At 51.1% G+C, this 16,108-nt stretch overlaps 1 protein-coding gene across 1 annotated transcript in view; it reads left to right on the forward strand.

Annotated features, from left to right (window-relative positions):
• SUSD4 (sushi domain containing 4) overlaps positions 1–16,108 on the forward strand; it is a 138,696-nt gene that overhangs the window by 97,347 nt on the left and 25,241 nt on the right. The window contains exons 4-5 of the mRNA XM_004605412.2: positions 322–495; positions 6,328–6,516. Coding sequence (XP_004605469.1) covers positions 322–495; positions 6,328–6,516 — 363 coding nt within the window. The remainder of the gene's footprint in view (positions 1–321; positions 496–6,327; positions 6,517–16,108) is intronic.

The raw sequence follows: 16,108 nt of genomic DNA on the forward strand, positions 1-16,108 counted from the left end.
AATGCGGCAGATCATTCAGACAAATCCGCAGCTCTTACCTCCCTTCCCTCTCTTCCAAAAGTGCCTATAAACTCTACAAAATGCCTTGCTGGGGCCAGAGGCAACATTCCTTTTGGGACTTGGGGAGATTTGTGTTCTCCACCCACTTCTTGCCTCCCACTTTCAACTTCCCACTTGTTGGTTGGACTGAAGCACAGAGACCCGCCAGAGACCATGTATGGGACTGCCACGTGGGTTTGGTGGTGAGAGCTTTCCTGTGACGCCGTGAAGCACAACTTGTTTTAAATCCCCAGAGTCACGTTGACTTTTCCATACTTGCAGATTGCCGTATCCCGCAGATTGAAGACGCTGAGATTCATAACAAGACATACAGACACGGAGATAAGTTAATCATCACCTGTCATGAAGGGTTCAAGATCCGATACCCTGATCTGTACAACTTGGTCTCATTATGTCGTGATGACGGGACATGGGACAACCTGCCCATCTGTCAAGGTAGGGTTCTGGAAGCTGTCATATCTCCACCATGTGCCTCTTGGGCCCCCTCAGAGGACAGAGCTTCCCAGACTAACGTGGGACTTATTTTCCCAGACTTCTACCCCCTTTCATAATAAGACATCATGAATTAAGGGTTGGAATCCCCCTTTCTTTAAGGAAACAAAAGAGAAGTTACCCCCATTACACCTATTGCCACCCACCCCCTGATTATTCGAGTGCCCCCCTCAACCTGGGAAGGGTGTTCTCTTTTTTCGGAAACACTGTAGAGCCTATTTCCTCTGCTAGAAGAATGGGGAGGAGAAATAAAAGTCCCCAGTCCCTTCTTTCTGTGAACCCCCAGACTCTCCTCTTAGAATCTCCTCTTCACTCCCTGGAGCTGTCTTCAGTCTGTTACATTAATTTTATTGGTTGCTGTGTGTGTGTGTGTGTGTGTGTGTGTGTGTGTGTATGTGAGTGAGTGTGTGTGTGTTGGTTTGTGTCCTGGATTGAATCCAGCTCTCACACATATAAAGCATTTGCTCTACCTCTGATCTACATCCTCACCCTACCTCTTTGTTGTAGTTTGCTAGAGTCACTGTCACTGTCATCCCGTTGCTCATCGACTTGCTCGAGTGGGCACCAGTAATGTCTCTCATTGAGAGACTTATTGTTACTGTTTTTGGCATATCCAATACGCACGGGTAGCTTGCCAGGCTCTGCCGTGCGGGCTCCATACTCTCAGTAGCTTTCCAGGCTCTTATAAAATGGAAATAATCTTGTTCTTTAAGCATGTGAGATGCTTTATTTGCTCTTAGAAACCAAACGTAGTTTAAGAGTTTGGACACTTGTAACTGTGGCTCTGAACACAATGATGAACTATTATATATTTAATACTCATTTCAATAGTGGGGAAAATACATCCCAGCTAATCTTCCCAAGACTTATTTTCTTTTAATAATGTTATCCTTTTTATAATGCATGAGGAGGAGAAAAGTAATCAAATTCAAATTTCTTCCAAACCATGCGAATATTTGTCTTTCTGCCATTTAAAAATTTGCCAGGGCCAGCATAGAGGGCCCTTTTGGTGAAAATAAGCCCTTGAGTTTACATTCATTCTGATTTAATTTTTTGACATGTGACTTTCCAAAGGACTTAGAAGCTGATGCATAATTCATAAATAGGGGAAGAGGGTGTGTGGTCTGAATTTTCCCACCAAAAGCATTGGGCATTAAATGTTGAGAAGAATGTTCCCTGTGCGCTTAGAGATCACAGTCGACACGCTCCAATATTGCTCTGCGAGCCGCACAGTGGAAAATCAATCCTCTCCTCTGGCAAGGGCCTAAGATCTCGCCCCTTGAAGAAGCAAGGCTTAGGGACCAGGAGAGAGGCAGTGCCCTGCACCTCCCATGTGTGTCTCTACCCCGGGAACTTCCTGTGCTATCTGGATGTAACGTTTTTTAAAGAAGGCACGTGATTTGTTTGCAGGTTCAGAAACCCTCCACCAAACCTCGCTGCCGCCACTTAGGTTGGGTTATTTATCCTAATGAACTTTAGTAGCCGCTGGTTCCTTCCAGGCCCGGAGTGCTCTCAGAGCAGTGGCAGGGGAAATGAGGGCAGACACCAGCCACTCCTGGAGCCCGTCATTCCCACTTTCCTCTGGCTCTCAGGCCCTTTCTTTTCCTTTTATGTCCACTTAACCTCGGCATGCTTCCTACGGAGTTTCCTTTGCCCCCGAGGATTTCTCAGGTGATGTTCTCCATCCTGGGGGTGTCATTGTCTGGAGATCAGATACTAGCTCTCCCTTTGCCCCCTCCAGCCCCTCCCCTCAGGACCCCCGAGTCTGTCACAACAACACATTGCTAGTTCTGCATTGACCTCAGAGCAGGGCCTGCCACTCTTAAGAGACCCATTTCTGGGACCTGAGCCATAGTAGAGCAGGTGAGGCGCCTTCCTTGCATACTGTCGACCCGGGTTCATTTCCCAGCATCCCTTATGGTTCCCCCAGCACCAGCAAGAATGATTCCTGAGCACAGAGACAGGAGGAATCCCTGAGCATTGCTGGGTATACATAAATACATTTTTTAAAAAGAAAACTAAATAAATAAACTTTTTGAAAAGAAAAGGAGGTTATTTTTTTCTTCCAAGAGCACTAGAAGCCACGCACTGCCTCCCCTGAATCTGCGGTCTGTTCAAGAACCCCGGACCCTGTGCTGCGCTCTGCCCACCTCCTGTGCCCTGCCACAAGGTGGGCGGGAGTCAGGCTGTGGAGCGGCCACTGGGCACAGCTGGGCAACAAGGATCAGGCCGTCTTAGCTTGACGTCTCCTGAGCCCCAGGGAGTGTATAATTGGCCCTAGTGACATTTCATCCTGCAACTTTTATTTGCACCTATAGATCCAGGGGCTAAAGCCTGAGGAGCCTTTTCTCCATTATCTAGAAGTGCAAATAGAAATCACATCGAACAACTGAGCCAGAGACAGTTTTCTACTGTTGGATTTCAGTCAGGCTGTCTCGAACCTTCTGCCAGTGATTGCGGGACTCATAAGCCTCTTCCTCTCTCTTTTTGTGGGGGGGGGAGTGGAGGGGCTGTCCCAAAGCCCTTTGGGAATTTGGTATTGAGAGAACTGCATCCTTAAAGAGCCTCCACTGACTGTGGTGAGAGTTACTTGATTGGGAAACGACACTTCATCCTTGGGGGTAGCTGAGAACAGCCCTTTTTTCTTGGGAGGAGAAGTAAACACTCTGGGCCGCAGCCGGAGTGATAGTAGAGTGGGTAGGGTGTTTGCCTTGCATGTGGCCGACCTGACTATGATCCCAACACCCATAGGGTCCCCCAAGCACCACCAGAAGCGATCTCTGAGCACAGAACCTGGGGTACGTACAGAGGCCAGCAGGGTGTGGCCCAAAAGCGAAAAATAAATGAGTAGGGGCTGGTGTGATAGCACAGCAGGTAGGGCATTTGCCTTGCACATAGCTGACCCAGGTTCAATTCCCAGCATTCCATATGGTCCCCTGAGCACCACCAGGAATAATTCCTGAGTGCAGAGCCAGGAGTAACCCCTGAGCATCGCCGGGTGTGAACCAAAAAGCAAAAAATAAAAATAAATGAGTAAATAGACTTTCAGGCCAACGTCTAGCAACTTCTCTCAGGGCGTCTCACTCTCCCACCTGTTCCTCTCAGTCACCTTCTTTCTCCTCTGTTTCTGAAGAGATTTAATCTTCGTCCCCAACTCCCACCTCACATGGTCACTTTTGCTATTCCCAATCATTAGGTTGCATTTCAGGAAAATAAAACAAATATTGGGGCCAGGAGATAGTCGGGTGGTTAGAGCACATGCAATGCTCCTGGTCCAGCTTCGACCCCCAGCATCACTGAGTCGGCCTTGGAGGCCCCCAAGCACTGTTGAGATGACCTGGATAACCCCCAGCAACTGCAGGCCTGAGCAGCTTCATGTCCTCAGGCCCTTTCATTGAAATGGTCGACAGAGAATTGCTGCTTCCCCTCCAGACCTCCTGAGCACTGCTTGGGAGTCCCAGCCCCAAGAAAATAATTGTTGAAGGCTAGAAGGACTGCCTCAAAGGGTGTCTGGGCACCGTGCATCTGGGCAAGGGTTCGTCCAAGTGTCAGCCGTCCTAGGTAGGTTCTGCTCGGTCCACTGAGCTCTGCCGCCCCAGATCACCACACTGCAGAACTGTATGCCTGCACATTCCCCAGTGAGCCCGCCTGGATTCTGGGCCCCAGAGGCCCGCCTCACCCTGATACACAGCCCCCGTGCCCAGGGTGCTGACTGAGGCACGGAGCCCAACTGCCAGATGTCAGAAGCTCATGATGTCTAACCCAGCCAGCCCGAGAGGAACCTGGGTTCTCTGTGGCGGGCACATGGCCTCCTTTGTCCCGCGCGATGGGGAGGGAAGGTGAGCGTCTCCGTTATAGATGATTTATTTCACACGCAATCAGTTTTCCCCACGGGAGAGCTCCAGTTCTACCCGGTCACGATTCCCTCCACTGAAACTGCTGAGCCAGCACAGAAGCTGGCGCTCCCTGTGGGTGGAGGCCACGCCGCGTAGAATTCCAGGCCCCCGGGAAGGGTTTACAGACGGCAAGGCAGCTTTCATCTTCCAGAAAGACGCAGGAGTGTAAGGGGGAGGCCTCACGTCTGTGCCAGCGCAGACTCAGAGCCTGCTCCCCTGCACCCCCAACCAGGGCGACCCCACAGCAGCCCCGGCCCCCACAGCGTCAGTCTGCGAATCTTTGGGTGCCCCATCAGACCTATTCCAACCCAGAGGTCTGCTACCTTGCAAAAGGACCTGGGCGTTGGTGGAGGATGGGGGGCGGGGGGAGGGAGGACAGGGGGCTCTGTGTTCCAGCTGCTCTCTGGATCATGCTCAGGTTGGATTTCTTTGGTGTGCTTGGTATTTGGACCACACCTGGCTGTGTGCAGTGCTTCCTCCTGGCTCTGGGCTCAGGGCACCACACATCCTGCCAGGGATCAAACCTGGGTCAGTCCCGTGTTTGTACTCGCTCTCCGGCCCAACTCCTGAGGTGCCCACACTATGCTAGAGGCCTCCTTCCCTCTTTCACGTACAACATAAATGTGAAACTTCATTAAACCAAGCTTGTATCTTTTTCTTTGGGAGGGGGGAGGTCACACCCAGCGATGCTCAGGGGTTACTCCTGGCTTTGCAGTCAGGAATTACTCCTAGCGGTGCTCGGGGGACCATATGGGATGCTGGGATTCGAATTTGGGTCGGCCGCATGCAAGGCAAACGCCCTACCCGCTGTGCTATCGCTCCAGCCCCCCAAGCTTGTATCTTGACCTTCTCAAGCCACCCACCCACTCACTGCTGCTGGCAAGCCACTGGTGTGTTTCTTTCGCCCACTGACATTCCAGTGATTCCCAGTCCCATGGACACATTAGGATGGCTTTGAAAGCTTAAAAATAAAATAAAATAAAATAGAGAATGAGCCCCAGGCTCTCCACCCACCCCATGCATGGGCCCAAGGGACTGACATTTTCTCAACATTCCGCTGGTGGCTCTTTGGTGCAGGCAGGGATGGAACCACCAGTGAGTCTCTCTCCGTTCTCAATTGCCTCCCAGCTCCCCCGTCTCACCCTCCTGGTGCTCTTCGAAAGTCTAAAAGCAAAGTCCCTGCTTCCAGCTAGCCTGTTGATAAGGAAGTCTGGGGATTCTAGAGCAAAGTGCTCTGTGCCAGCAACCAGCAGGTACAGGCAGGTGCCTGTCAGGAGCACAGGGGATTGTGGGAAGGGGTGTCAGATGCCGCAGCCTCATTGTTTTAGGGGCTCTGAGCTTATCTGTGCTGTCTTTTAACTTTTGTATTGCCTTTTAATAGTGACCATGTAATCTTGTAGTAAGCGTGTCCCATAAGCACTGTATGACGACAAAATATAACCATCTCATCTTTCTTTCCAGTTTGTGTCCCTTTATAGTCTTTTTAGGTTTGGGGGCCACACTTGCCAGTTCTTGGTGCTTGCGATCCCTCCCAGTGATGCTGGGGGCCACCCAGGCATGGGGTTGAGCCTGGGCCTCCTGCAGGCAGATCCTGCCATCGAGCTTCCCCCGTTCAGGTCCCTTTGAATGATACGGCACCCTATATTGATCGTGGTTGGGGGTGGGGCTGAACTCAGTGCTTGGGTCTTTAGGACGAGTGCCATCTCCTGGGGTTCTTAGAGGCTACTCCTAGAGCTGTGCTCAGGAGGGATCCTTGGAGGGGACCCTGTATTGCCAGGAGCTGAACTGCCGAGACTCCTGAACTGTCTCCCTGGCCCAGCAGCTGGGAGCTTCCCGTGCCCGTTTGCTGAGACTAACTGCCCTCCGCCTCCGTTCACAGGCTGCCTGAGGCCTCTGGCCTCTTCGAATGGCTACGTCAACATCTCCGAGTACCAGACCTCCTTCGCGGTGGGGACCGTCATCTCCTACCACTGCTTTCCTGGATTTAAACTCGAGGGGTCAGAGTACCTTGAATGCTTGCACAACCTTATCTGGTCGTCCAGCCCACCCCGGTGCCTTGCTCTGGAAGGTAATGTATCTCATTCTTTTGGAAGTTGACTTGCCGCTGGTTAAAGAGGCCATTTCACTGGGGAGTGAAAAGCTGAGAATCTCCATCAGCCGGCACTTCTATGCCCCTCTGCACGCCTTAGTGGCCTCTGGCCCATGTCACCCACAGGAGCACCCATATGCCCAACTGGTCCCTCCCCCTCCTCCCCAAAGGCTATAATCAGGAGAGAGTAGATAAGGGGGAAAAGTTTTGAATACCAAAGGTTAAGCTGCGAAATATTGCCAAGCTAAATGAAATGTCTTCAAAAATTAATTTTCTGGGCAGCAAATGCAAACAGATTGTATTGTGGTATCATTAATCTCGCCCCTTGTTTTATTGTCGTGTCAGTATTTCTTCCTATTCTCGTGCATTTTATGGCTTCGCTCTCAGTGTTTTTGCTGCAAGCTTATACTCAGAAGGCTGAAACCAAGAGCTCTGTCCTCCCTGCTTTTGCTAAATAGCTGCGATTACTTTAGTGTGGCTCGCTGGAGACCGCTAATCAGTAGTTTGAAATCAGGCAGGAGACAGGGCAACTGCTGCCAATCTCAGGGGTTGGGGGCATCTGTGGGGAGGTAGATCAGCGCCCACTCCTGCAGGGGGTCACTCCCTGCCTCTGGGTCTGGCGTGGTCTTAGGTCCCATGGGTCTGCGCAGACTCCAAATAGAGGTTCACTTCTTGACCTGTGAATGCAGCAGGAGAGGAGAGGCATTCTGTATGGGGAGAAGGGAAGGAAATACCCCGTCACAGGCCCCTCCAAGCCGCTTCACCTCTTTTCCTGCAAAACCGCACAGGTCACAGCTGGAGACGGAAGCCAATGAGTTCTTAGGCGGCGCCGTGTCTACCCCCAAAAACCCCACACTGTGAGCCCCTCGGGGCACATGAGCTCAGGAGGTCGTCTCAGTGTGCGGGGAGGGTGCTGGCCTGGGGGAGCCCAAGAAGGCATCTCTTAAAGGAGACCCCGAGTGGCACAGTCGCAGCAAGGTGTGTGGGGTGGGAGGGAGGAGTGAAAACAGCCAGCGTGGAAAGGGGGCCACCGCATGGCTGTTCTCTTAAGCAGTTGGTGGAGCTCCCACCCACTCAGACCCCCCCCACACACACACACTTCCCCACCGTCTATCACACACCCTCTGAGGGATCAGCACCTGCGGTCTCGATGTGGGAAAAACAGCAAATGAAACACCAGTTTCATCAGGGTCCCAGGACGCAGCATAGATGAACATGGTCTAAATATTTCACAGGACTGACTTACAGTGAGATGTATAACTCTCTATACACTTACCTGTGTGTCTGGAAATGCAGAGGAACCGGCATGTCCTGTATGTTTATTGGTTAAATCTGGCAAGTCCCGGCCTAGAATCGGAGTCGGCGTTCCCCCTTGGTGCCCGTGGAAGCAGCTTTTCTGTTGGCTGGGAGGTCGGGGTGCTTCCAGTCCCCACTTTTCCCCCTGCTCAGATAATCAGAAACCGAGGATGGCTCCAGGTATTAATACTACATCACATCTACCGCCTGGCTTGTTTAAAAGGCTCCTCGAATTGGGCGTAAGTGCATTTCAGCTGTTAGATTCTGATAAGCTTCGTCAGGGGACTCTGAGCGCCTCCCTTAGGGAACGCTGAGACTAAATGTATTGGCGTGAGCCGGAACCCAGAGACCCAAGGCTGCCCACAGGGAGCTGGGACTGGCTTCGAGGGGGAAATGAGTCTCCTGTTTCACAAGAGTCCCCCTGGCAGTCAGGTCTGCGGCCAGGGGAGGGCGTTGAGGACCCAGGAGAGCTGCCTGCACAGAGAGGCCACTTGACACCATCACCTGAGGTTTCTTTACGTCTTTATTGTCAGTCCATATCTCTTTAAATTAGGACTGTGAGACAGCGAGATAGAACAAGTTAAGAGCTAGCAGGCAACCGGTGGACCCTGGTGTGGTTTTTTTTTTTTTTTTTCTTTTAAGATCACACCCAGCAATGCTCAGGGGTTACTCCTGGCTCTGCACTCAGGAATTACTCCTGGCGGTGCTTGGGGGATCATATGGGATGCCAGGGATTGAATCTGGGTCGGCCACGTTCAAGGCAAACGCTGTGCTATAGCTCCAGCCCCACACCCTGGTTTTGAATGGCACCACATATGGTCCCCTGAGCACCTCCAGGACAGTCCCTGAGATGTGAAGAGACAGGAATAAGCCCTGAGTACTGCCAGGTGTGTCCAACCTCTGCCCTAAGTAAAAGAATAAATCAGGACTGAGATTTTTCTACTTGTGACCCCTTCTTGCATAAGAAATTTTTGCCTGACCTCGAGTACATAAGTATATAAAATAGGTCTCTCCAAGCCAAACATTTGCTGATAATAAATCATTAAGGAATTTATTTCAAAATGACCCCCACATTCAGCTCCCTGACCCCCAAATGGGGTCACAGTCCCTTGTCCCGCCATTTGAAAAATACGTTTTTAAATCACCTGGTGGAATTCTTTTATGAGCACTTTGAACACATCTCTGAGCCCAACGTGGAGATTCTCAGCGGAGACACATGAGGCAGAGCAGAGACTGGTTTGTCTTGACTTGCTAGGAACTGGCTTGAATGAAGTGGCAGGTGAGAGTAAGAGGCAGGGATGCATGGACGGAGTGGTCCAGGTGTGCTGGGTGTTGGATCTCAGGGCTCCAGCTCCAGCCCTTTGAGCTGTCCGCCTGCCCTGGAGCACTCCCATGGCTCTTCGGGAAGAATGTTGGCACCACCACTGACTGAGACGAGAGTCTGTGAGAAACCCACACAGAAAGATATTCTGTTTTTAAGAAAAGCCCGTGATGTTCACAACAGCCAATATCTAGAAACAACCCAAGTGCCCGAGAACAGATGACTGGTTAAAGAAACTTTGGTACATCTACAAAATGGAATATATGCAGCTGTTAGGAGAGATAAAGTCATGAAATTTGCTTGGAGAGTATCATGCTAAGTGAAATGAGTCAGAAAGAGAGGGACAGACATAGAAGACATGGAGAGTATCATGCTAAGTGAAATGAGTCAGAAAGAGAGGGACAGACATAGAAGGATTGCACTCATTCGTGGAGTATAGAATAACATCACATGAGGCTGACACCCAAGGACAGTAGATACAAAGTCCAGGAGGATTTCCCCATAGCTGGAAGACTGCTTCATGAGTGGAGGGGAGAAGGCAGATGGAATAGAGAAGGGATCACTAAGAGAATGATGGCTGGAGGAATCAGGGATGGGAGATGTGTGCTGAGAGTAGATAATGGACCAAACATGATGACCTCTTAGTGTCTGTGTTGCAAGCCATAATGCCCAAAAGTAGAGAGAGAGTATGGGGATTATTGCCTGCCATGGAGGCAGGGGGAGAGTGGGAAAGAGGGGGCGGGATATACTGGGGATATTGGTGTCGGGGAATGTGCACTGGTGGAGGGATGGGTTTTTGATCATTGTGTGATTGTAATCCAAACATGAAAATTTGTAACTATCTCATGGTGATTCAATAAAAAAATTTGTTTAAAAGCACACAAGAGCCAGAGCTATAGCACAGCAGGTAGGGAGCTTGCCTTGCATAAGGCTGACCTGGGTTCAATCCCCAGCACCCCATATAGTCCCCCGAGCCTACTAGGAGTGATCCTTGAGTGCAGAGCTAGGAGTAAGTCCTGAGTGCCAGGGATATAGGAAGGAAGGGAGGGAGGGAGGAAGGGAGGGAGGGATGGAGGGAGGGAGGAGGAAGGAAGGAAGGAAGGAGGCCCGTGAGACTGATTTCTTGCAGAAACAGAGGTGAACCAGTGACCCTGGATTCATCTGAACACCAGGCTGTTCTGAAGTCCCCCGTCTACAGAAGTAGAGTTTTTCCCCAGCAGTTCACCCATCAGCCATACTGGATCTCCATGCTAGGAACAAATGGTTTCCTCATGAGGTCATGGAGAAGGGGTTCCCGGGCTGTCTCCAAGGGGAAAGGCCTGGGGAGGTCGGGGCAGGGAGTCGCTCTGCTGCTCTGGGTGGGTTCTCCTGTGGGTGCCCATGCCTGGTCCACTGCTAGTGCCCTGTGGGTACGAGACTTAGGAAGGCAGGAACACCCCCAGGACACAGGGGCACTGGAAGGCAGAGTCCAAGGGGTATGCAGGATTTTTGGGGTCCAGATAGTTGAGTCCAGCCGCCCCAGGAACGCTGCCCCCATGGAGTCAGGTTGGTGGGCAGTTAGACTGGGGCTTCTCATCAACTGAGCATTCAGCCAGATTTTCCACCCAGGCTGCGGGCCCTCCCAGGAACTCGCAAACGTGACCTCACTAGATGCTAGAACTTTCTGTTTTTAGATCCTATTGGCCCCAAACTCAGAAATTCCACAGGGACTTCCCCACTTCCCCATCGCTGCTGAGCCCAGGCACTTTCATCAGTTTCCAGTGATATTACGGGGAATGCCTGCAGCCACATTCCTAAGAACCTCAGCAGCCCAGGAGGCCCTGAAGTCTGCATCTTTTAATAAGAAAAGAAGAGAAAACAAGAAACTGAAAGACACTCTTTGCTCAAACACGAAATAACTCGTTATATGTCCTGGTTGGGGGTCAAAACTCAAAGCCAGTTTGCACACGGAGGATTCCCGATCCCTGGCAGCTCCGAGTCCAGCCCAAGGCAGGTATTAGAGGCCCCAGGCAATGTCCCCGTCCAGGACCCCGGAAAGGCCCAATAGAGACCTGGGCCTCCTCCAAAGGAAACGCCTTCAGAGAGTAGAGAGAGGAGGCCTGGGTGGGACTTGGGGTGACCCCAGAGGAATAACACCCCGCCCAGGCCAAAGCTCTCATTTGACCGTGGGAAACTGAAAGCATTGGAAGGATTCCAAGCCTTGTGCAGAGGTTGTTATAAATTGTCCCTAGGGACAGGGGAGGAGCGGGCCCTTCTCCTTCCCCCTGCCTGATGGGACTCAGAGATGACGCCACACCCAGCCACTGTCTACTTAAGCTCCCACATGGCCACAATCCAGAGAGACACAAATGAATTTCAGACCCGAACAACTTGCTGTAGCGATCTCTTCAGACCCTAGTTATTAAAATTTTAGAATTTTAATAATGTCGGCCGTGCGACATTATATAATGTCGGCCGTGCGACATTATATTGTATCCATAACAAGCAGTACGAAACACATTGTCTAACATTGCCTTTTTGGCAGGTATGAGTGGTGGTGGGACTGGTCTCAAAATATTGAAGGTAACCAAAGTAGAGAAAGAGTTTTGTGCAAATTGTCCGCCACACAGGCAGGGTAGGGGGAATGGGGAGAGGGTGGATACTGGGGATTTTGATGGTGGAAAATGTGCACTGGTGAAGGGATGGGTGTTTGATGACTATATGATTAAAGCTCAAACATGAAAGTTTTGTTACTGTATCTCATTGTGAATCAATTAAATAAATAAATAAATAAATTGTCCCTAGGGTTGTGGAGATACAAGAGGGGTCAGGGCACGTGCCTTGCATGCACAAGTTCTGGAGTTGGTTCCCTGGCACCACATGGCCCATGGTATATATCTCCAGAGGCCCCTAGGTCCTACTAGGGTGTCCCTCCATGCCATAGCCCTGAGCAAGATCACATCGCCCAACATTAAACTGCCCAGCCTGTGTGGCTGAGTATCACCCAAAATGAACCTAGGTGAGCCCTGCTTAGGAATTTTTCCCAGCCCCCCAAATTATGTGATCCCTGATGAAGTCAGATACCATCGTGTCACCACACCCCCCCCACCATTCCCCCCCCAATTAAAAATAAATCCATCATTGGTACACTGTCTCCTTGTGCCAGCTCCCTGCCCCCAGACACGGGGGAGGGAACAAGAAAGGTGGGTCTGTCTCGCCTTCCTCCTCAGAGAGCCCCAGTAGGAAATTGTTGAATTGGAACCTTTAATTAAGTGCCAAGACTTCGGCATTGAATTTTAAGTAGACTGAGGAAATGACAGCAGACTCACCGTGGGATCGCTTGGTGCTGACTGGGGATCATGGATCACCGAGCTTGGAGTAGAGCCGGCCCCAGACAGCTGCTGTGCTCCTCCCCTCGACCTTCCACACTCGCCCCGGCATTCTCCAGGCGTTCCGCACCGAGTCAAGCAGCAGCATCCCCCAGTGCTCCCGGAAAGCTTCCTGAGCCCCACCCCTCCACCTAGTGGGCTCATATATGTGTGTGTATTCAGCAGTGCCCTGAGAAGGGGGCCCAGCAGAGGGCCCAGGAGGTGAGACTCCCCTTGCACACGGTGTGACTGCCGCATCTCCAGTTTGACTCCCCAGCACCACATCTGTTCCCCTGAGCAAGCCCGAGGTTACTCTGAGTACAGAGCCAGGAACAGTCCATGAGCACCACAGAATACAGCCCCAACCACGCCCTCCATCATGAAAATAAGATAACTCTTTCCACTCAAACTTTCTTTCTCATTACACAATTGTGAGTGCCTCGTAGGCTCCGATGAGGCTCCCTGAATACTCAGGTTCCCAAACTTACTCAGCCTTCCACTCCCTTTTCCAATAAAAATACCACCCAGCACCCCCTGAGAAATGCACCTTCTTGTATAACCTATGAGAAAGTGCCCCAGATTGTGCCTACTAGAGTCTGCTCCCCTCCCTGTCCTCCCAGAATCCCTCCCATCTCCACCCCATCAGGGGCTACATTGCCCACTTTGGGAAACCCTGTTTCAATACATGATCTCGCATCCTGACAACCTTCAGAACTGTATGCAGTGCCAGCCAGCAGAGGAGGAAACTGAGGCTTGGCAAGCAGGACCACCCCACCCCACCACACACACACACCCTCTCCCCAAGGCCTCCCTGCACCCAGAGCCCAGTTCTTGTACCTCCTGAGCCCACATTCTGAGCCTGGCATTGCTCTTCCAGACATTGGTCTGGGTTCCAACCCTGTCTCTGCCACTTTGGGTATGGGGCATAGGGGTAGGGAGCCCATGTGCTCAAATGGAGAGAGAAGGAGCTAGAAAAGTTGCTAACCCCAACCTTCTAGGCCCTAGGGGGCAAAGTTTCTGCCCTGGAGGATGGCTGGACACTGCCAGGGTTTCGGAGGCTCCCGCGCAGAGAACAGGTCCTGAGCCTTTCCTCACAGGGGGCCCGCGACAAAGAGAAGGGGCAGACGGTGACTGGGCATCATTTGGTGCCTCGAGTCCTGTTATTTGGCCCCACAGCAGCTCTCAGCCTCGTCCCTTCCCTGTGAGAGGGGTCTTCCCTTCTAAATCATCGCCCACTCGCCCAGTGGTGCTTTCATCTTCTGCCCCTGTTCCCTTTTGCCTGGACTTTTATCCTACAAGAATTTAGGAGGAGAGGATACAAGTTGCCCTGCAAATAATGGGGGACACGGCAGGGATTTTCTCTCCTTCCCAGGCAGGGCCCTGATCCCTGCCAGAGACGCGTTAAGCACCTAGACTACCGCCATTGAGAGTTCAAGCTCCGCTCCTTCTGATTGCTTGGTACTAGCATCAGAGCATCTGAAGCCCCCTCCCCGGGCCTCCCGCTGTTCGCCATGGACCAGTGGAGGATCCCCTGGAACCTTTCCTGGGCTCTTCATTCCACTGCAGAGCACCGGCGCTCCTTTCAGCAGCTGGCTCCAGTAGGAACCCGAGTCAGCAGAAAATGAAGAGAAGAGCAGAATGCCTTTCCCGTCTTTACCCCCGTACGGCCGTGGGAAGACGCAGGGAGGTGTCTGCCTTATCTCCCTGCTCCCGCTCACTGCCTTCTCTTCTTCATTGTCTTAAGGGAGAGCTTTACTGGGGCCAGAGAGATAGTACAGAGGTTAAGCTACTTGCCTGGCATGGAGCCAACCTGGTTTTGATCCCTGAGACCACCTATGTTGCCCCCAGCACCACCAGGGGTGAGCCCTGAGCACAGAGCAGGAGTAAGCCCTGAGCACCACCAGGTGTGACCCCAAACAGGAGGGATTTGTACATGGTGAGGTCTCACGTGGGACTCAAGGAGTTTCCTGGGGAGCAGAAAGGGACTGAGACAGCTTTACGTAGGCCTCCCCCAGGCTGTTTATTTTATTTTACTTATTTTCTCTTTTTTTTCAATTAATTACCATGAGATACAGTTACAGACTTACAAACTTTCGTGCTTATGTTTCAGTTATACAGTGATCGAGTACCCAACCCTCCACCAACACCCATTCTCCACCACCAATGCCAGTGTTTTCAGTATCCCTCCCGTCACCCCCACCCTGTTCCCTCCCCCGACCATGCCTTTGTGGCAGGCATTCCCTTTCACTCTCTCTCTCCATTGGGGTGTTACAGTTTGCAATACAGGTACTAAGTGACCACCATGTTTGGTCCGTAGTCTACTTTCAGCACGCATCTCCCAGCCCTCCAAGCATCATTTACCTAATGGTCCCTTCTCTATCCCAGCTGCCTTTTCCCCCAGCATGTATCCTGCAGGGATCCTCCTGGCCCTTTTCTCTACTATCCTTAGGTGCTAGTCTCCTATTATGTTACTTTATATTCCAAAATGAGTGCAGTCATTCTATGTCTGTCCCTCTCTCCCTTTGACTCACTTTACTTAGCATGATACTCTTTGTGTTCATCCACTTATATGCAAATTTCATGATTTCATCTTTTTAACAGCTGCATAGTATTCCGTTGTTATTTTACTTTTTTTTATAGTGTTTCCTTCTCAGGAAGATTTGTTTGAAGAAAATATGTCATCTAGTTCTGCCTTCTCTGGAACTCATGACCAAAGCAGTGAGATGCTTTTCTCAGGTCAGAGAAATATCCCTGGTCTCCTCAGCCTGCCAGAAAGGCAAGCATTTGACTCATTCAGAGCCCCCGTTAAGAACCCAGTTACATCCATCCCAGCCAAGTCTTTGTGGACTTTTAGATTTTATTCTTAAAACCGGAGGAGCCTTCAGTTCTCTTGGGGAAAAATTAAAAAGTGTGTTTCCCGGAGAGAGGAAGCTGCAGACCCTCCTGGTCCGAGGGAAGGGTTACTCCTCCACCATCCACACAGCCACACCACAGCCTTGCCCCTCTGCTGCAGAGCTTCCCTAACTGGAAAATTCCTGGCCCTGGCCCCATTGGGAATTCAGCCACCTTGCCTGTGACCCTAGCAAGTTCATCTTTTTTTGTTTTATTTTGATGAGACAGAAATGTGAAATAGCAAGCAATCTTGCTAACTTATTGCTCATAAACAAGAGTAAATTATTCTAATACCAGTCGCATGGACGCGCCATGCATTCCAGCAGAGTGATTACAAGAAAACAGCTGCCTGCATGTCATGCCAGTGCTTCTCGGAGATCCCTGTGCGCTCTCTCTCTCTCTCTCTCTCTCTCTCTCTCTCTCTCTCTCTCTCTCTCTTCCTCCCCCCACCCCTCCTCACCTCCTCATCTCTTCTCTCTCCATCTCCCGCCCCATAAGTAATTGCCAGGATAGCTTCTTCCTCTTCTCAGTCACACATCTCTCTTGGACTCAAGAGTAGATTGTGCTGTGGCATCAGGAAGCTTCATTATTCTTTCTTTCTTTCTTTTTCATTTATTAAACCAAGAAACACTGATCTTTCTGTCTTTGGGAAACCAAGAGACCTTGTTCTTATTTTCCAAGTACAACCAAGTTCCCAGCCTTCCCGCTCTGACCT

The sequence above is a fragment of the Sorex araneus genome, chromosome 9 (assembly GCF_027595985.1).
Source record: "Sorex araneus isolate mSorAra2 chromosome 9, mSorAra2.pri, whole genome shotgun sequence".
In the NCBI taxonomy this organism is placed as follows: domain Eukaryota; kingdom Metazoa; phylum Chordata; class Mammalia; order Eulipotyphla; family Soricidae; genus Sorex; species Sorex araneus.